Source organism: Ictalurus furcatus, chromosome 9, assembly GCF_023375685.1.
Source record: "Ictalurus furcatus strain D&B chromosome 9, Billie_1.0, whole genome shotgun sequence".
In the NCBI taxonomy this organism is placed as follows: Eukaryota; Metazoa; Chordata; class Actinopteri; order Siluriformes; family Ictaluridae; genus Ictalurus; species Ictalurus furcatus.
Window position 1 is genome coordinate 20,159,265 of NC_071263.1, and position 22,941 is coordinate 20,182,205.

The window sequence follows — 22,941 nt, forward strand, 5'->3', positions numbered from 1 at the left end:
CCACATTATCTCAAGCTATCAAGTAACAAAATCCATCCATCCATTTTCTGTATCGCTTTTCCTACACAGGGTAGTGGGGAGCCTGGAGCCTATCCCAGGGGACTTGGGGCACGAGGCAGGGCACACCCTGGATAGGGTGCCAACCCATCAAAGGTCACACACATTCACACACCCATTTACACTACAGACAATTTGGAAATGTCAATCAGCCTACAGCAGATGTCTTTAGACTAGAGGAGGAAACCGGAGTAACCCGGAGGCATGGGGAGAACATGCAAACTCCGTGCACACAGGGCGGAGCGAGATTCGAAACCCAAACCCCTTAGCTAACCACTAAGCCACCATGCCCCCCGTAACAAAATCAATTAGGATTAAAAATACTGATAAAATTCAATTACGCTCTATTATTCTACACCACATTGTTAAAAACAGGACGTGAGAGTGACCAATGCATGACATTCTGTGTAAAATAAAGGGATGATAAACATTGTTTGGGGTCGGTTGTGTAGATATCTGTGCATGACTATATGTGTGTGTGTGTGTGTGTGTGTGTGTGTGTGTGTGTGTGTGTGTGTGTATACAGGCATTGACCTGATGCAGATAGGGTTCCATCTCAGCCAGTGTCTTTCCTAAATGTGTTCCAGGATCCAGACCTGCCAACACACAGATCACAGACAAAGCACAGTGATTCAAAATGACGGCAAGAAAATGCGTGTGTTGACTCTGTCTGTCTCTCACTCTCGCTGCCTCTCTCTACAACACTCTCTCATACACAAAACACACACACACACACTACTTGGCTCCAGCTACTATTTATTTGACTTTGCAAATTGTGTACACAGATCTCTCTGGGTAAAGTTAACGGCTTTCAATCTCTCTGAGCAGAAGTGGAGCGCTGCCTGGTTCCTCTGTAAGCGTAATCGGGGAGAGATCCTGTTTATTTGTATTCCCCCCCTTAAATATGGCACAGGCAAATGATTCAGGGATCACACATGTGCTCAATAAACAGCAGACAAGAGCTGCAGAGAGAGAGAGAGAGAGAGAGAGAAAGATCAATGCATCAGTAGGCTTAAAATACTTCTGAAATGGAATGTTCTACAGTACGTTCCTCTATTGTACAGTTTAACCAACAGCTTTTCGTCCAACATCCTCATAAATTCTGAGTGTTAACATCATGCTGAAGTGTTAAATTAGAACCACTGACTATCTGTTCTTTAACCGAACTGCTCTGTCCAGATCATGTGTTCAGCATGCAACCATCCTGCCTGGTTCTCATCTCTCTTTTGTTGTAAACAAGTCCTCCAGACTGATAAACAAACACATATGCGCTTCACGCAACTACCTACCGCTCGGAGAAACCACAGCCCAGCTAAAGAACTGCCATCAAAACACAAACAGCTATGCAAGACATCTACACACAAACACACACAACGGTACAATGCCTTGTCCTAACAAGTTACAAAGGAAGCGAAGAGTATGTACGGCACATTTCTGCCTCAGACACATTTATTCATCTTTTAGGAACATTGTATGAAATGTTTCCATAGGCCACACCAAACTAAAAACCAGTCCCTCCAGGACTTTCAACACAAGAATCAAGGAAACGCTGCAACATTCGGAGGAGCGTGCAAATTTTTCAAAATTATGGCAGATTTTCCGCAGATTTGGGCCAAGTCATGTCATGTGACGTCATCGCAGCGCGCATTCAGCCAAAGCCCTCTTCGATTCACGTACGTCAAACATGAGTACCGCTAAGAAACTCATTTTGGGCCACTGTGGCTCAGGTGGTAGAGCGGGTTGTCCACTAATCATAGGGTTGGCGGTTCAATTCCCGGCCCACATGACTCCACATGCCGAAGTGTCCTTGGGCAAGACACTGAACCCCAAATTGCTCCGGTGGCAAGTTAGCATGGCAGCTCTGCTACCATTGGTGTGTGAGTGTGTGTGAGAATGGGTGGATGAGACACAGTGTAAAGCGCTTTGGATTAAAGCGCTATGTAAGTGCAGACTATTTAAAAAAGGTCTCAATTACCAACAAACAAGCACAAGAAACTCCATAATCTGCATTGCAAATTTTGGGGGGAAAAAAAACCATCACAAGAAAAACTGCACAAAATCCTGTATGGACTGAAAAAAAAACTCCATCAGATTTAGAAAAGTTTAGAAAAACTCAAACATCTACTATAAATGTCTTTCGATGCTGGAAATGACAAGTAAACTGAAGTGCAGAGCGGGAGATGATGACGCTTCCATGCTGTGAGGTCAGACCGCAGGCTCTGGGGGAAATACTCGCATTAGTCAGGTGCTTCCGAAGTTGAAACTTCTAACATGCTGCGATGAAATGCTGCAGAGCTGCAGGAAAACAGCAGAGCGCCAACAGGGGAAAAGGAGTAGGGTCCTCTAACGTACCCCTGAGGCACTCCGCTCGTAATTAGTATGAGAATATCTAATCTCCTCTTCCTCTCTCATCTTAACCCCGCACAAAGGTAATAAGGGGAACACCATTAAAATTCAATAACCTTTTTAATTAGACATGCCCTTTTAACAAGTTTTGATGATTGGCTTCATTTTGCTACGCGGGGAGGCTTTTTTTTTTAATATGTTCATTAGGATCGTTCCCTTAAATAAAAGATGATGCGAGATTCAATGATATTCACTGCTACTAATGTGATTTAAAAGGCACTTAAATACGGGGTGAAGTAATTGACAGTAATGCAGTTGAACAGATAATACAACCACCATGATTTTCCCAAGAGGGTTCCAATTCCCAATATCCTCACCCAGTGGTCTCGAAATGCAACTCATTTTCCACTTTCTGTTGGCACAAGCTCCTGCGTGATGTTACCCAGCTAACTGTAATTCGATCAACAGCTGCAAATCACTTGATGTCCATAATGTCTAATGCTGAGTTCATGACAAAGTGAGAGCTGGGACTTTTCTGACCTCTGGTAGGAAACAATGATTTGAACAGCCAGCCAACTAGTATCATCCATTCAAAAAGTCTGACAAGTGTTGTGACGCCATTTAAACATGGTGCTCACCCATAGTAAATGGTCTGCACTTATATAGCGCTTTCATCCAAAGCGCTTTACACTGTGTCTCATTCACACACACACTCACACACCAATGGTAGCAGAGCTGCCACGCAAGGCGCTAACTGGCCAAGGACACTTCGGCATGTGGAGTCATGTGGGACGGGAGTCGAACCGCCAACCCTATGATTAGTGGACAACCCGCTCTACCACCTGAGTCACGGCAGCCCACAGTACAAAGTATGAACAAGCAATAGTAGTGTTCAAAGCATTCAAGAAGTCTGTAGTAGTATTGTGAGCATTTTGGCCACAATGTTTATTAAACTGCTTAATTAACCTAGAATTTTGGTCAAATTTAGTCCGACCAAAGTTACATATCATCAATGACCGAAACGAGTAAAAAAAATTGACTGCAGCGGATAGCGAACAGGCCTAAAATTCTAAACATGAACCAACTCGACTTCTGTAGCAGATCTTCTGTTGCTGCTTATCCAATCACATGCATTTATGTCAATTCGTTAGTAGAAGATAGCTCGTCAGACCTAAGACTAGCTACATGGCTAGAGACATTCGCTCAGAAAGAGAAGAGTTTTCACAGACACAAGTGTCGCAAAAACAAAATGTTTGAAGAAAAATTGGTTAAAAAAAATTACGTGTCTCCCTGTGTCAAACTCAAATCAGCTGTGACTCGTCGGTCCTTGGCTCATCTGGCACTAGTCATAACTGAAACTAAACATAACCAGTTCAAACTGTCTTAATGATTAAACATTAAAAGGTAACTGTTGTCATCATTCAGTCAGGTTATTAATTATCTATCCATCCATTTTCTGTACTGCTTATCCTTCACAGGGTTGCGGGGAGCCTGGAGGCTATCCCAGGGAACTTGGGGCACGAGGTGGGGGACACCCTGGACGGGCTTCCAACCCATTGCAGAGCAGGATCTTTGTTGGAATCTGTAAATGCCAATCAGCCTACAACAAATGTCTTCGGACTGGGGAGGAAACTGGAGTACAGAGTACCCGGAGGAAACCCCCAAAGCACAGGGAGAACATGCAAGCTCTGCACAAACAGTTTGGAATCGAACCCCCAACCCCCGGAGGTGCAAGGTGAACGTACTAACCACTAAGCCACTGTGCACCATACCCCGCCTTATTGGTTCTACAAGGTGATCAGCTAGTTGGTTCTTATGCAGCAGTTCTTGGAATACTCTCGCTGAGATCACAAAAGCAAAACAAAAAAAGCAACAAAAAAAAAGGCTAAATTCTGATCAACTGCTGTACAATTACATTAAAGTTCAATGAACACACCATAACTGCCAATCAGACCGAGTCAGGCTAATGTGCTCGGTGATCTATTGTATACATCTCCATTCTTCATGTGAGGTTCGCACTGCTTTGCTCTTTCTCCTCTGTACCTGTTGTTACCTGACCTGAAGCCAATTACCTCAGCCCATTATGCCACATTAAACGCAAATAAGCCCATTTTCAATTCATCTGCCAGCACCGCAGCCTCGGTGCACTTCAGACAGACAGCACTCCAGCGAAACCCAAAAGAAACGGCCTGGCTCTAAAAGGCTTTCAGCCAGGAGCCTATAAAACAGCAATTAAAGTCAGTGAACTTTCAAACTAGCCTATTGAGCTGCACTGAAATGGACTCTGAAGCGTCGCTGTTTGCAGAACTCTAGCGAAAAAGGCTGCAATTTTACTTTTATGGTGCAAATTTGAGTGAAGACAATAGTAGGTTGTAGCAAATGGAATTTAGGAGAGGGGGAAAAAAAAAAAAAGATTTAACATTGACGGCAGCATTCAAGGTTAAACTTAACTTCACTTTCCAGAATTGTACTCGTATTTATCATCAGAAATCAATTCACTTTTAATTTGGAAATTGGAAATAAATCATTAGAAATAAATCTATAAGGCAACATAGTGTATATGAAGAATATGTGAAATAACTGGAGAAAATATACAAACCCTGCTGTCAGTGCATTCTAAAGCAAAATAAATCAATATTTCAATATCAAAGCAATAAATATCATTTTCTTATTTTCTTTGATCGCAAACAAATACGAACAGCTATAATTAACCCCCTCACGAAACCACCCCTTCTTTCGCAGAATTAAATTTATTTATTTATTTATTTATTTTTTTACTAAATCTGGTAAGAATCTGCTCCACAGCTATAGCGGCCCAAATGAAAGCCTGTGAGATTCCAGATAGCGTCAGAGCCGGGGAGTATCAGCCTCACACACGTTGTCTGGAGATCTGGCTTGCAGCCTGACAGCTCAGATTTAATCCCTACTTTCAGAGAGAAAAGAAAGGAAAATTGGATTCATGATGTGTAACACTTCAGCATTTAAATGTGGTCTTTAAAAAAAAAAGCATCTTGTGCATGGAGGTGAGCTTTTTCTTCCTTTGAACAATGCTCTCAAAGACTACTGAAAACAATAACTCTTTATCATTAGCCCATCTCATAAAGAGAGAGAGAGAGAGAGAGAGAGAGAGAGAGGGACAGACAGAGACAGAGAAAGAGAGAGTGAGAGAGAGACAGAGAGACAGACAGAGAGAGAGAGAGAGAGAGAGAGAGAGAGAGAGGGGCTAGGTAAGGGGGAGAGAGCAAGCAAAGAGACACAAGATCGTGAGATTACGGTATGCCTGAAAATTTGCTCGAACTCTTATCTGAAATTCAAAGGCTCTGCACAGAATAACAGACACATAATGAATACAATTCAGACACATCAAGGATATAATCTTTTTTTTATCCAATGAATGAAATAAAGAACACGCATGCAATTATAACCTCATCTGATGCTTATCTTACTCAACTAAAAGGACTTAATCCCTGCTGGTTAAGTCTAATTCAAACTCCTACCTGAATACGGAGCAAATAGTTGCAATAAAAGCAGTGCGTTTAGAAATTAAAGCTCGTAGCTTAAAATCCAGAATCTGTCTGAATGCAGATTCTTAGCTCAGAGAGCAATGCAGCAATTTCCAAAAGATTACTGGACATGTCTAGCTAGTGACTAATCCTCCCTTCTCTTGTCCCACTGAGCTTAGAATCTTAAGCAGGACCCGAGGCTGGGTGACCCAGGTCAAGGTTAACCTGAACGACCTGAGGGCGCACTTCTCCATTTACTGTCATTTTGCTCAGCTAATGCTACTTTAATTGTTCCCATCACTGGTTTTTACTGTTGCTTGTCCCACAAATGTCAACAGCAAATTATGGTCCTGTTCTTCAGAGTAATTTGGCTGGATCCACTCACACATCAATGACAGCGTGAAAGTCCTCTCGTTGATTGGATAACAGCTGACCTCGCTTTTAAGAAGCTCTACACTCTCAGAAAAGTACTTTTCTTTGTATCAGTGGTACCATAAACGGAACGTTGTGTAACTTTAGTGTGTGGTTGTTTTGTTTTTTTACCTGGGATGGTGAATGTGGTGTACTTTTAATGATCTTTTAGAATAAATCTTCCAATTATGTACCTTAGTTTCTCTTTAAATATACACTATTTTCACATTTTCAAGTAAAAGATACACTATATGGCCAAAAGTATATTGACACCCGACCAACACACCCATATATGTATGGAATTAAATCTGTGCCAAAAATTTTGAACGTAACTTTTCAAGAAAAGGACAATACAGTGAGAAAGAAGAACACTGAAAACGGTGAATTCGGTGGCAAAAATTTAACATGGTCTTCGAATTACATTTATGGCATTTTCAGACGCTCTTATCCAGAGCGGCGTATTTTTATTTAATTTATACATCTGAGCAGGTGAGGGTTAAGGGCCTGGCTCAGGGGCCCAACAGTGGCAGCGCTGGGGCTTGAACTCTTGACCTTCTGAGCAGTCGACCAACATCTTAACCACTGAGCTACACTGAGCTACCACTGCCCAAACCTAAGCTTCATCTGAGACCATTTGTCTACTTTAATACAGATACTTCAGTAAACTCGAATAAACAACGTTCTTTGTTAACGGTTTTCTAAGCTTCGTGTTCGCTAATCGTGGTTAATGAATGCGCTGCCAGAGTTTTCATTTACACTCTCAAACTTTTTGTTTATCCTCCTCAAGTTTACGTGTGCCGTTCTGGCACAAATCTCACATGTGGGTGGGGCTTAACAGCGATTTACTCTCATTGGCTAGTGGGATTTGGATCGACAGCTCGAGTGTCCAGCTGAGGAGGAGGATGACGACGACGATGCTCTGTGCCCGCTCCTGAGAGCTCATCTTGAAAAAAATAGTCGTATGAGACTACCCAAACCTTAAATATTAATTGCGAACTAATATACTGATGACGTAAGTAAGTCATTTCAACTACAAAGCACAAACACTATAACTATACAGAGAACCGCATCCAGAAAATTCGCGAAACTGAAGTCTACTTCCTGGTCAGGGAGCTGTCAATCCAAATCTCACTAGCCAATGAGAGTAAATCGCTGTTAAGCCCCGCCCACACGTGAGATTTGTGCCAGAATGGCGAACGCAAGCTTGCAGCTGGTGTGGAAGAACTCGGGTGGTCTGCATGAAGCCCTGACCTCAACTCCACTGAACAGTTTTTGAATGAACTGGAACGCAGACTGCACCCCAGGCCTCCTCTCCCAACATAAGTACCTGACCTCACTAATGATCTAGCTGGCTGAGCAAATCCCCACAGCCACACTCGAAAATCTAGTAAAAAGCCTTCCCTGTAGAGTGGAAGTTATTATACCAGCAAAGCGGGACTAAATCTGGGACGTTCAACAAGCACATATGGGTCTGACAGACAGGTGTCCACAAACTTTTGGTCATACAGTGTACATACTAAAAGATGTACCCTTGATGGTACGGCCACAGTGACAAGGAAAACTACAGGGTGGTACCTTAATGTCTGAGAGTGTAGGTACTTAAAATTTGTTTCAAATCTCAAGAGAATATGCATTTCCTAATATTGCTAGATTACTTGATAGATTGAAATATGTTTTGTTATACACTAACAGTTTAATAAAAAAAATCAATCAATCAATCAATCCAGCACCAATTGAGATCATGACTAAATTAGGAGGCAGAAAAAAAAAAGTGAAGAGAAATCTTTCTGCTACACACGTCCAATTAACTACCAGAGACAAGGCAGCATCTGGGAATCTTCACCTTGACAAACCTAGCAATTAACTAATTACATGATGCTTTTGATGCTGCCAGTTTGTCAAGCCAATTACTGGTATTCCTGCAAGCACGGGGACTACGAGTGAAAATGTATGAAGGCCGGCTCGGGTTATCTGCATGGCTGAGAATAAAAAGCACCGATGGGGCTTCAACACGTCGACAGGTTTTCGATCACATGCCGACGCTGCATGTGGGCAGCTGTCTCAGAAAGACTCCGTACCAGGCAGACGGGGCCGAGTCTGTGTCTTCCTACAGCACGCCGATGACTCTCCTCAATGCCTGTTGTGACTCGCGCATGACCTGTATCCACCAGCTGCTTTCACGGAGAAGCCCCCGGTCGACACCGGCATCGAACACAAAGCTGGCGTTTGTCATTCCGCATCCCACCCTCACTTGTGAAATGAGAAAGGAGGATTCTTTATTTCTACCTGCGGTCTGAGTGTACTGTACTGAAGAACCCCTTTCTGTCACCTGATATCCGCACACAACACGCCCAGCCGCTTCAGCGCGCTCTGATGAAAGCTACAATTATAGCAGCAAGGCCTGATGGCCCCGCGGCACTGCCGAGACCATTCCACTCTCTCTCATTGGTAATTACAGACGCCCGGAGGGCCAGGTGACAGAGTCAGCGCTGAAAACATCTCACTCATCTACCTGTAGCCAACATGAGAACTCACACAAAGTCAGTTATGCTAGGCTTCCTTTCTAATTATGAGCTTCCAGAAATGCAAGGAATCTGCTTTCAGGAGCCTGTTCTGTCAGAGGTGAGGTGAGGAGGGCATGTGTGTGGCTCGGGGATGATTTGGAAAGCTTCTCGTGTCGGGCGATTTCGACATTCCCGCAAACACACACACACACACACACACACACACACACACACACACACACACTCACACACACAAAGAGCCTTTGTGCTCAGGAGCAAAACCAAAACAAGCTCATCAGCATAATTACCTCCCTTCTGCTCCTACTTTGAGTTCACGCTGGAAGGTTGAAACACGGCAAAGTGCCATCACACATATCAAAGAACAGAGTTATCCACTTTTATGGATGTAAAAAAAAAAAATGTTAAACACCGCTCTCGAAGCAGTAAAATAAAAAAAACAAAAGAAAAACGTATCCACCTCGGTGAAGTTGAGAGGGAGGTTAGGGACAGGTGAAAGGCATTCCTTAAAACTCTTAAAAGTCAATCTGTGCTGCTTTAAAAAAAAATTTTAAAATACCTAAGCTCATATCACTGAAAATAGTTTTGAATATGGTACTCTTACTCTATCTAGTCCTTTGTCACATTAATAGTGTCATTCTAAAATGTACACCATGTAGGTCAAGCTTAAATGAAATAATGGTTTTGGGGAAAACAGATTGACAGTCGGCTTGTATGGCTCAGTTTCTGACTAAGGGAAAGTGACAACAAGCTCATAAGAGCACATAAACACTGTTGTGATCGTGATTTATAGCTACAAGTAGCTCAAAAATAAAAGAACTATTTGCAACCTAATTATCATCCATCATTTCCCCTGTCAGGCGATACACGTGATACCCTCAAACCAAGAACTAGCTGCAACAGAAACGTTTTTTTTTTTTCTTCTTCTCACCAATTCTTAGTGAGCAACCTGATATGGATCTCGCCTGAAGGCAGCGCATGGAGCGAGAGAACAGGTGACAAGACACTAACCTTTCCTCAATCAGCCTGTCATTTAACGGCTTAAATGAGACATACACGATTCTAATCTGGACTACACGCCCTGCGTGCTCAGAGGTATGCACCAACTCCCCTAAAAACCCCCGCAAAAAAAAAAAACAAAAAACCTCAGGTTCCAAACAATAAAGAAGCGTGTAATTACTAAGGGCTTTCATTAATGTGCAAGCCCTCATCTATGATCATGCATCAACTGCCAAGAATTTCCTTCTTATCTCCTCCCATTGTGCTTCACTTCACTGCTTTCCTCGCTGGCTGACACGTCAACGCTTCTGCTGAGCTCTGATTGATTATTCGAGCCGACTCAGGACCTGCGCCGCGCTCCTACAGGCCTGCAGTTCTAATCTGGAACTCGTCACCCACCGTACGCCGCCACCTTGATGACGAAGGCCTGAAGGCCAGAGGAGATCATCTCACTGAGCAGATCAGCCTGCTCCCGGCGCCACAAATACGCCAGAGGCTGGAGCTGCAACCTGGAGCACCTGCATCACGACAGAAACAGAGAAAGAAACAGAAAACAACAGGGATACAAACAGAGAAAAAAAAACAAAAAACAAAGATTAATCAGTGGAGACAGGACGGCGGAGAGAGAAAAGTGAGATGTTTTTGGGGAGGAACCTACGACAAACTAAACTACTTCAAAGGCGATTGGCGCTTTTTCTTCACCCGGGCAGCGCGCCACTACCGTGCTCATGTAGCACATGCAGGGACGCCCCTTGAATGGCAGCGAGGCCTGAGTATGAGTTAAGAGTGCAATTAGAAGAACACAGCCGCCCTCATGGCGTCCTTCCTCTCAGGAATGGAGACAGGTTAGGTAACCTGAGCTCACAGCTACAGAGCCGTCTGTTTACCCTGAGGAACTAAGCGCAGAAACAATGGCTGACTGACAGAACTATGAGCTGATACAGAGAGAGAGAGAGAGAGAGAGAGAGAAAGAGAGAGAGAGAGAGAGAGAGAGAAAGAGAGCGCAGTGACAGGCCTCGCTGTGACAGCAGTTTAAGGTAAAGCTAGGAGAAATGTATGTTGACACTGATTATGATCTCTCAGCTCATCAGATTTCACATGCAGAGTCATTTGCTTAAATCACTAATGTGAGTACACATGATGCTGCCGGTTCATGAGCTGGAAAAAAAAAAGGATGAAATAAGATGCGGTTTACTTACACATTTTCCACCCGAACTCTCTGGTAGTCAGACAGAATGGCTCCTACTGATACTGCTTCAACACCCTCCTTTTCCTGAGCAACAAACACACAGGAAAAACACTAGATATTTAATGTGGCATACATGTTAGCATTTACATCTCTGCTATTCAGAAGACACTCGTATCCAGATGGACTGACACAAGTCATCTACTTGGAAAATATTTCATGATTGAATACTGCTAGAATTTTCATAATACTGTATGAGAGCCTACGGTCTACATTCAGTCATTTTGTCCAAATCACCTTTGTGTTGACGAATGTACAAAAATGGGTCTGAAAAAAAAACAAGCCATTCCGTATAGTGTACTTTATTTCTTGCATTTTTATTTATTTTTTTGGTAATATGGATATGTCCTGCAATAAGACAATAATTCAAAACACAATGCAAAAATCACCAGAGAATTATTTTGAAAAGTACCAAAAGCAAGCAGTAAAAGGTTTTGCAAAAAGGCAGCATATACAATCGGAGAATTTTATTATTCTTCGTCCGAGAAGTATATAGAATCTGTTACATGTAAGATAGAGTTATAACACACTGTGTGCAGGCAGTTATAAAGACAAAGGCTGGACACACACTTTGCGGCAAAAAATGGGCCAAGCCCAGAACGGCAAAATATTAAGCTTTTAATAATCTGAACAACAAATTATTGGTCAGAAAATTTGCAAGAATGAAACAAATGCGAGACGTCTTGTGCTAACGTTTCCATTTTCTGCAGTGAACTGTTTGGGGGGGAAAAATCTAGAAACAGGGAAATTCACTTATATAGTCTTTTTGAATGCAAAAGTAAAATCATGCTAATGATGAAAAATGTTTGACGGAAAAATTCTAACTGTCTGGGTGTACAAAATTAAACTAATGTAAAAAAATCAATTTAAACAAAAGAACTTTTTTTTTTTACTTTTTACAAATAATAATAAAAAAAAACCTGCAAGTTTAACCATAAGGCTTAAACATTTAAAGAAATCAAAGGGGAAATACTTGATCTGTTTGTTGAATTATTGCAAATTTTCTGTCCAATTATGTTTTCTAATTTTAATTAAAATTTTAATACAGGTTGTATTAAATGCATTAAAACACAGACGCAAATTTGACCTTTGTTATTTTTGATAACAGAGGAATATCTGTGAAACCTTATCAACTAAATGCCTTGTTGGTGTAAACTCACTTTCTTTGCCTTAATCATTTCCTTCTAAAGGGTTCATTTAAATGGGAAGGGGTTTTGCATTTAACAAAAAACAAACAAGCAAGTAAACAAATAAATCGAAAACACTAATGATTTTTGGTCAAATTCTTCGCTTAAGAAAGCAACACAATTTCATAATACACAGTTTATAGGACATAAAGGTAAAGTGTAGTGCTACTGATAATACTCAAAGACATTCAAATACATGAAAAGTAAAATGAATACAATAAAAAAAAAAAAAATTCAGGTTAATACGGATGACTTTCAGTTCATGTCAGACTCGGAGAACGACTCCAGTATGGTTGTCAATCACAAAAGCAGGAAGCATGACATCAAAAGCAGACAGTAGCAATAGAGGTAAAGCAATATTTACTCTCTTTCCTTTGCACAATGATACCCAGTTTTAAACCAGAGATAACAGAGCTCAATAGCAGGTCTCTTCCTCTGTCAGATAGGCAGGGGGGATGTTTATATATGGAAGGGGTAGCGGGGTTTTCCTGACTCTGTTCACGTCCCCTGTAGGGTGGGGAGACTCGGGCTACGTCCTGTCCTCTCGAAGCTGCCGTGTTCTTATCAACAGTCTCGATGAACCACTGACCCTCGCAGAAAACCGGCCTGCTGCGTTCGTCCCACTAAACACCACCGCTGTACGGAGCTTCCTGATCAGTGGCTGATCATCTTCCCCATCCAAACGCCTGTGTGCTGACCGTGACGGACAACACCAACAGCTCTGCACCATGCATTCATATAGAAGCCTAGCCTCTTTGCAAGAGCACAATTAACATTTCCACAATGATTAAATGTTTCTCTCGAGCAGGACCATAAATTCTGAGCCACCGCACACTCCGGCGGGACGATGAGATTTCCACCGAGCGCCGAGATGAGTTCATTTTCAGCTGCAAAAAGAGGACAGTTTACAGGAACACACACACACGCGCAAAAACACAAACACACACACGCACCACCCCGCAGCTTCATTAGGACATTACATGTGCTGTAATTAGAATGGGGGGCAGCCCCACGCGCGGGGATGCACAAGTTGGCAGTAAATTACCTTGTAGCCATTATCAATTTCCCAGGCTACTGGTGCTTAAGATAACCCTCCCCTCTCCCTGTGGTCCTTCCTGCAATTTTTCTCTGCCTGATAAACATGCTGATTAAAAAGAGCAACGTGTAAACCTTTGATACTTTTTTTTTTTTTTTAAATGAAATCCATGCCCTGCCTGAGGCTGACGCTGTCTTCCACACAAACACGCCAGCTAATCAGATAAAGAATATATATGTACGCTTGTGTATGTGTGTGTCAGGGACATGGAGATATTACAGCCTCAGGTCTGGCTACAAACACAGGCGAGTGAAAGCATGGCGAGATCCATCGCTCTCGCGTTTACAAACACACACACGCTCTTACAGTCTTAATAGCCATTATTTTAATGCTCAAAACAATAAAAGAGTACTGTATCGCTAACATTGACTACGTTTACATGGACAGCAATAATCTAATTACTGACCTTATTCTGAATAAGGCAATATTGTGATTAAGGTGTTTGAGTAGCTTTTAGAATACTCCTTTCATGTTCCCATTTTACATGTTATAGAAAATAGCTCGATTAACATCACACGTCATCACGTCCACACATCACGTCGTCCGATGTCCCCTCCAGATTTTCCCGTATCTACATACAGGTCGTCTTCGTTATGGTACCGTATACAGTTTTGGGTGTTTCATTTTTAATTTTACGAAAGCTTCAAGTGCAGTTAATTATTTGTCATGCTGTACGTGCAAATAGACGACTGCTTATTTTGGCTAATATTTAGTAGGTAAGTACGTGGTTTGGGACGCAGCCGTGCTCTCTTGTTTGCCGTCAAACGGTTGAGCACTGCCATGTGTGTACGTGTCCTGTCGCAAAATGCGGTGAAAACTCCCACACGACGTTAATAGTGTGATTAAGGTGTTTACATGTCTGTAATACACGTCGATAATGCGACTAAAAGAGGAACACTCCACATGTCTTAATTCGATTTGTGTTTACTTCGAGTATGACCTTAATCAGATTAAGGTAACAAAAAATTGCTGTTTACATGCTTGTTTCTTAATCAGAGTATTCTCTTAATCGGGTTAATATCGGATTATTGTTGTCCATGTACACATACTGAATGTTACACGGTGACTTGGAAGTGTATTCATATATTTCAAAGCCTAAGAGTAAATTTACAGCTCTGGGACAGGCAAAAGTGAACACTGAAACTTAATACATCATAAAAAGGGAACGTCTGGGTTAAACACTGGATTTGGGACACAGCATAGTGTAACCACACTGTTTGGTGAGCAGCATGGCAATGTCTCAGTCATACTGATGTATTCCAGTGGGAAAGTAGCAATTATTTATTTCAGTGTGGGCTCAGGATGGATGTAAAGTTACCATTTTAAATCAATGATCCAATTTCATTCCCTTCCTGTACATGTTCACATAGTTCAACTGATGAAACCTTACTGTACACTGGCAGAGAATCAAAAGTGATCTAAACAGCAAAATAATTTTCCCACCAAGACAAAAAAAAAAAAAAAAAAAGCTTTACTGGACTGTAGATGAGCCTGTGTTAAGGACCTGCGAGTTTTCGGATAGTCACTAGGAACTGGATATGAATAGAAACTGAATATCGCTTGATAACAATAGCACTTCTCTGCTCACTCCTGAAACGTTCTCACACCCATTTCTTTCCACTCTTTGAGTTCGGAGACCTAGACCATTTATAAACAAACCAGAGTATGATGGAGCTCGAGCAAGAGGTTATTTTTGGAGGCCGCTTTGTTTTCATCCCGTCCGAATCATCGCTGCGAGACTGACAGGAATGAAGGAGGCTAGGGTTACTTATTTTACCAGAACGGCGCACAATCTCAGCCTCTTCAATTTCACAAATATTACGCATACTTTCTCATCCTTTACGGAGGAAACACAGAGGAACTGCTGTGCACAAGCATAAATCAGCCTGGATTGATATTGCAGAAGTGTTCTCTGGATTCATGAACATAAACTTTGATTTCCTACAGTTGGATATCTCTATCGACCTATTTTATTTTTGACAGTTTAAGTTCTCCGGGAAAAAAAAAAAAAAAAGACGTCAGACTCCTAAAAGCTATTACTGCATCTAATCACGGTGTTTAAATTTAGTTCTGGCCAATGCGTCTTTTCTTTTTCCACCGTCCCTATATTACCATAGCGCACAGCTACTCTGTAATGAAGTGGCAGGAAACTAGCACTCTAAAGCAAGCCATCCTTTAATCTTTCGTCCTCTCTCGTCTCTGGCTCATTTTTCAAGCTTTGGGCAGGAGAAACAGAAATGAAGCATTGCAGATGGGAGCAGCGGCGCTCCGAGGCCCAGAGCCCTGTCAATGAAGCTCCTTAGCCCTTAACACTCATTAACACGACTCGCTAATTGTCAAATTCATTAAATCAAAGGCCCGAACGTCTTTCATAAAAATGAATGCACTGGGCTGGATGATAAAGATGTTAAGTGATTAAAGCTTGCACGTGTTCCAAAAAGAGAAATAATTACCCAAAGCAATGAGGGAAAAGTGACAATTTACACGCAGGCCAATTTCGTGACATTACAGAGTGTCGAGTCCCAACTATAGAACACATCTGGAATCAGGGATGCCGTGACTAGAGAACTAGTGCGAGTAGGAGTGGAGGGGTTAAGACTCGAATTTTATATGCTCCGTATCAAGAGCAACAGATAATCTGAGAAGACTTCAATTAAAATTGGGTCACTTTTTTTTTTTTTTTTTTACAACTGGCCTCAAAATGTTCCTGAATATCCTCAAGTGGCGTAGACGTAAGCACATAAAGCGAAATAGTCATCGTGATTAAAAATGAACAAATACAGAGAAACCTTCAGATACAATGGGCCTCGTTTATCAATCTGTATACGAATGGATTTATTCGTTAACTAGTTCGTAGGAGCATTTGTGAAATTTGGTATTCATGAAAATCTTCATGAATACGTCAGAAAAAAAAAAAAAAACGTTCGCGTCCTACTCATGCTCCCGAGTGTGAAAATGTACGCGTAAGAAGATCATTGAATAGAAACCTCTATTGATTGTATGGAGACTATAAGGGAACATGGTTATGGAAAAATATGAGATGGGAGGAAAATGTATACTTCAAAACTTTTGCGTCCGCCCCCAAAGAAACTGTTTTGGGTAACTGAGTGAAAGAAATGGTTCGCTCGCAATTCTTTTGCCATTCTCCTGCGAATTTTTTTCCATTCTCTTGCAAAGATATTTGCGGTCTCTTGCAGTTTTTCCATTCTCTCGTAAAACCTTCATGTCCTCCTACGTCGAAACGTACTCCTCCCATACAAACAGTGCTTCAGGTTTAATTTCTCACTGGCAGCAAGGTAGTCATTCAGATCATTCAGAGAACGCGCGTTTCTTAAGACAACGCAACAGGTTTTACAAGAGGACTCGAATGCAAAACAACTGAGAGAACTCAAATATCTTCGTGAGAGAACGCGTAAAATTCAAGCGCGACGGTTCTCGGCGGAACGCAAACGTTTTTGCACGCGAAAGCAAAAGCATTGAAATATAAACGTCCTCCCATCTCAGATTTTTTTTTCCCCCCCCATCACCACGTCCCCTTAGAGGCTCCGTATGATCGGCTTCAAATGAGTTACTGCTCTTTAAGTTACAGATTACACAGTCGAGTTTAAATAGCTTCATGTATTTCAATTACACACACAAATTGAATTGAACCCAGTGATTTAATTTTAAACACATTAACTAAAGAAATATTACATTTGAAGAAAAAAAAAAAGAAAAGTCAGCATAAATCCATAAATGAAGACAAACAATGACCTTTTCAGTCATTTGGCTCCAGATTTGGACCTTTTCAAGAGTTTGCTACAATGTTTAATAACATATATACTTTTATTAGCATCGATGCGAGTCAAAGAAAATCAGTGTGTCCAAAACTTTTGCAAATCCAGTAGAACTTTTTGATTTACATTGGCTTGCGCGAATATTGGCACAACTTTACAAAAAGACTGGACAATAACGAAGATTAATTACATGCGGAAAATATATTTTTATTTGGCGTGTGAATAATTTAATAGGATAGCATGTGATGTGATGTGTCCATAACTCTTATACCTTTAAACCAGTCCTTCTCTACACCATTAACGGTACACTAATTAACAGCAGGCCTACCCCTACCGTTCTTCAATAGATCCTATTGTAGCAGATTCCATCGAATCAAATATTGAATCGCTGCTTTGGAAATCAATATCATATCGTGTGGAAAGCTGTAGATTCTCGTGTACACTCAGCCAGGCTTAAGCTCCACACAGCATCGTGTTAATGCTGTTACACACACTGCCCCTTTCACGGAGCATGACTAGGCAGGAAGAAGCAGGAAATTAATTAAAGTGCCTTGAATGACAGTTTGCTCAAGGGCACATAAGACCATCGTACTCTCGCTGTGCCTCACACACACGCACACACACTTTAACCCCACCCTCTTCTGTATCCACTGCATCCATCAATGAATGAGCAGGCGAGACATGGTTTTAATGGGTCCTTCCATTATATCAGCTTGGGCCGTGTCTGTAATGGGATTGGGTCCCTGCACACACAGCACTGCCTGGACAGAAGGACCTCTGTGACAATACATGTAAGGTCAAACAAATTGTGTTTCATAACATTTCCAAACACCTTCAGGGCCTGACATTCGCACTCACACACACACACACACACACACACACACAATCAATCCAGCACTGCTGTCTGAGATATACAGAGAGGCTTTGTTGAACGCATGAGGACCCTCTTGTTTTTTTTTTCTTTCGTTTTTTCCCCACAATGCCCTTTACTTAACAGGACAGAATCCTCCCATGACAAGGTGACACACTACAGCACAGACAACAGAAACTGAGAATCATGGGTCAGTGTTCAGGGTCTAACACCAACTATGAATGACTCTTAGTAAAGACTGTTCAGTTAAGAAGTCACACTGGTATTCTGCTGGTGTTAGACCAAGCTTGCGGCAGTTCAGGCCAAAATCCAACGTTTCTACCACAGGGTTTACAAGAATACGTTTCAAACCTGTAATCACGAACCGTGCACTCAATTTGTAAGCACCTAATAAATTAGTCAAGTGCCCTTGAAATTCTATGGATCGCTGGTAGTGCTGTTGCTTGTCTATCTCATTAAGCAGTTATTTAAAATGACACTGGTGACCTGCACGAATGGTGGCCAGTATACCCAAGCAAAGCCCTGTGTGCCAATACTTTAATATTAATCAAAATAAACAGAATGTCTATAAGAGTGCAAAGACAATTTACAACTCTTCAGTAAACTATTGCTTATGCTTAGCAAGACAATATTAATGTCAGCATGCCGCATTTGTGCAATATTATTAACATATTCCATAAATAAAATATTATTACGTTTTGTTTTTTTTTTTTTGCCGCACGAATGGATTTTAACTGGGTAATTATTGCACTGTGTAGGGTGCAACCTCTAATAAACATTCAGAGTATGTTCCAAAGATCTGAGACCAGTGGAAATGCTTCTCTTTGGCTTTCTTTTTAAACCTGGCACAACATTTTTCATAACAAATTACATCACAACAACTTAAAGGAAAAGTGGAATCTTCGAAATATTTGCAGGAATTTAAATTTCTTAGCACTTTATTCGTTTACGTTTATTCGTTTAGCAGACGCTTTTATCCAAAACGACTTATAAATGAGGAAATACAAGCAAAGCGATATATCAAGCGGAGAACAATACAAGTAGTGCTACCATGCAAGATTTATAATTGAGTTCTAGAGAAGCAAAGTAGAGGTGTAAGGGCCAGAGTAGGTTTTTTTATTTTATAAATAATGTGGGGGTTATTAGCATTTTAGGGGTTAGTTAAGTGCTCACAGAAGAGGTGGGTCTTTAGCTGTTTTTTGAAAATAGTGACAGATTCTGCGGTCCTGATTGAGGTTGGAAGTTCATTCCACCACTGAGGAACAGTTAGTGTGAGGGTCTTCCGTCCCCCTTTTGCGTTAATGACGGCGTGCATTCGAGCTGGCATGGACTCCACGAGTTTGTGTAAAACCCGATGATCCTTTTTAGCTCAAATCCATTAGAGTGCCATCTGAACACGTGCGTCAATGGAAGAGATAAGGTCAGAAAAAACCTGACCTTAGTGAAATAGTGCAGAATCTTCAATATGGAATAGAGAAGATATTGAGATATTGAAGAATTTCTTGTCTTTGTTTTGAATTTTTCAAAACTCTAACAAACTCTTTCTTTTATTTACAGATTTGAAATGAAAGGCTTTAGACTACTGGACCCCGTTGTAAGAAGACCAAAATAGATAAAATAAATAAATAAATAATAGTCAGTTAAGGGAAAAACGTCTACATGACAATTTAAAGATGTCCATATGGGCTTAAGGTAGAAATGTTACGACTGCAGGTATTTAAACAAAATTAAATCTGAAACATTAACATTTATGATGAATTGCAGAAATTGGCACAAAATCAAGCAAACTGTGTAACGTTCACCAGCAAACATCGCCGCGAAAGACAAAACAATTTCCTGCAATTGCAATTTCGTCAATTCAAGTCATTTTCTGCAAGGAAGCTCAAAAATTGTTTAAAAAGCCACAAGAAGATCAAGCATTTTTGCCTGCGACAATCACACACGCACACAAAAACCCCTCTGTGAAGTCCTGTATGGACTGCTAAAATAATATGAGTTTCTTGTGATTTTCATCTTCTGTGGTTTATATTAAGAATGCATAATGTCATGTCTACATGTTCAAAGAAATTCATTCATAATGCAATTCATTGAAATGCTAGATTTTTTTTCACTAGTTGCTGAGATTATGTCACTTAGCCAAAAAAAAAGAAAATATCTTTCTGTTCTTAAACTGCTGTATGACATGCTGCATCACGTAGATAATGAATGATTAATCTATTAGATGGTTGGGGGTTTTTTTTTTCGATTACAAAATGACTTGAAATGGCCAGGACTTGTGATCACACCATTCCGATATTCTACAGATGTGTTTATTTCTAATCAATGATAATGTGCTCCACTACAGGAGGACACTCTTTTCTTGGTGAAATCAATGCACGTCCATGTCTGTGTGCGTGTGTGTCTTCCCCGCTGAAGGGCACATCTCAGACTAAGAAGTCACTATTACACAAGCCAGGCAGGTTCTGTGTGTTATGGAATGTGACATATACCAATAGCTTACACTGACCATTGTGTTCTAGCCATAACAGTTTACATTGTGGTCGCGCAAGCCACAAAACAATGATGACCTCTCTGAGAAAGTTACAGCACTGTGGGAGTAACGGAGGAACCTTTCAACACCTTACATTGCAGAAAACTGTTTCTTTCCCCCTTTTTTTTTTTTTTTTAGAAATGAAGACATGTGGGCTGAATGGTATGAGGTCTCCTAGCCTGCAGTGCACACATGAGGCTAGCCGTGATTCATTTACACTGACAGAGCCGTTTTCACAGATAGGTTCGAGCATAAATATGCCATGCCGCACAGCTGGAAAATGTAGAAATTCATCAGAGTTAAAAAGTGGAGAGATTAACGTTTCACGAGTTTCCTCCTAAAATATATATATATATATATATATATATATATAATTACGTAAACACAGGGCAGACGTGAGGTGGGTTGAACCTGTGCATGGCCAAAGCAAGCACAAAGCCAGGGTTTCACTGTGTTCTCGTAACCGGGAAAAAAAAATTATTTCCATACTAACATGCGTGGAAAAGTCTGAGCTGAGGGAATGGAGTCATATAGCAACGGATCCTTTCATAGTTCAGAAGCGAGAAGAAGAAGAGGTTATCCGGACTCACAATGCTTCTCTATTAAAATGTTAACGCTTGTTAGAGAAAGTCTCCTCAGAAAGAACAAAATGATCACCCCGTGTCCTGACATGACTTAAACCAAAGATATAAACATGTAGGAACTGGCGTGGAGCCTTCTCGCACTTCTTCCATTGGAAGAATATGAAAATGAATCCATCTCTGTCTGAACACTCACCACAACAATACTGCTTAACTTTGGTCTAGCCAAATGCTTTCCTGATTAATACTCATCACTCATTATACCGAAGGGGAAAAAAGAAAAAAGAAAAAAGAAAAAAAAAAAAAAGAAGCAGCACAAAGATCCATCTTCAGAATCCCTGTCAACAGCTCCGTCGGCTCAGAAGTCTTCCTCCCCCATTCTCCTCTTAAGCAGAGTGAAAAAAAGTAAGGCCTCAGGTTTGACACACTGTCCAGACTCCAGACTCTGTTTTTGTAAGGCTGCTTATGGCTTCCGCAGCAGGAGGTGTAGGGTCTGCCACAAATATTTCTCCCAGGGAATGCTTTCCAAAACAAAACACTGAAAGTCATCAGTGGGGGTTTTTTTTGGGGCGGGATAAGTCGGTGAGAGCTGATTGAGAGCTATCGCTCACACTCCATGTGAGGAGAAACGAGCAGATCGAGCCAGGAGCCAATGAAAGAAGTGAATGGCTCTGTGATCTGAAGCGCCCGAAGCTTCACAACCTCTTTATTTCTGCCTTAGTAAAACTATGCTGTTGTTGGATGGGCTCCAGGTCTGAGCGTTTTATTGGGAAGCCCACGTTCCCGCAAAGTGCATTGGCTGCTCCTACTACACACACACTCGAACTTCTTTATCTACGTTTCATAATTACACAGAACTTGAGGTTGGTTTTTTTTCCTAAAGTGAAGGAAGCCTCTGAAGGCAATTTCTATTAACTCAAATTTCAACAGCATTTCGGAAGGTCTTTCAGATTACTTATCCCGACTTACACATTTCCCCTCGCATATTGATTGTAGTGTATCAGCCTGAAAGCTGCACTGGCTCATTCACAATCTCCTAACGGTGGAAGAAGAGAAAAAAAAAAAGTGTGTAAACCTGGGGTTACAGCGATCTGATGCAAATAACTCCGAGCTATGTCTACAACTCATCTTAATAGCCAGGCGCAATTGATAAAAAGGCCAAAAAAGCAGACTCTATTTCAACGACATTCAAGCGGCGTCGGCTGATCATGCTCTCGGCAAACCGAGATAAGGCCTATCTCTCCATCATCACTAAACAAGATTGAGCAGAAAAATACAAATTACAAAGGCTTTAGGCAAAGCGCTTTATCTACTGTTTGGGGGGTGGGGGGTGGAGGGGGGTTTGATCACGGCTGAGGAAATGGCTCTGTGTGTCGAACAGATCCTGTCCCACCACTTCCACTTGGGCATGAAACAATGCGAACGGCTACTATCTGAGCCACACCGCTATCCTTCCGCATGTGGAAAACAAGCAGAAACCTCACCCATTCCTAACACTAGAGAAACAGCTCAGTCTGTTGAAACATGATAAATTCAGAAAACAACAGCACGCACAGGAGCTGATGGGTGTAAAGCATGTTTATACTCTGTGAGGATTTGGGTTTTACTCTGCTTCACAGGCTGTACGATGGACACGTATCCATTCATTCATTTTTCATCTACTAATGGATTGATACAAGTGAATTTTTTGCTCTTTTTGTGTATTCCATGCATCCAGGTTTAAATATGCTCTTTTTTGTTTTGAGTTCAGCACCATTTTCGCAATAAAAATGACAGTAATCACAAAGAGTTTCGATTTTGATTTTTCTTCCACGCT

At 41.3% G+C, this 22,941-nt stretch overlaps 1 protein-coding gene across 2 annotated transcripts in view; it reads right to left on the reverse strand.

The window, feature by feature from the left end:
• The window catches only part of dph6 (diphthamine biosynthesis 6), a 74,931-nt gene that overhangs the window by 41,275 nt on the left and 10,715 nt on the right, over positions 1–22,941 (reverse strand). For both annotated transcript variants that reach the window (XR_008386705.1, XM_053632140.1), the window contains exons 4-6: positions 11,038–11,111; positions 10,238–10,356; positions 592–653 (exon numbers count right to left, since the gene is read on the reverse strand). Coding sequence is in view for 1 of the 2 variants with exons in the window: in XM_053632140.1 (XP_053488115.1) it covers positions 592–653; positions 10,238–10,356; positions 11,038–11,111 (255 nt within the window). In the remaining variant the exon portion in view is untranslated. The remainder of the gene's footprint in view (positions 1–591; positions 654–10,237; positions 10,357–11,037; positions 11,112–22,941) is intronic.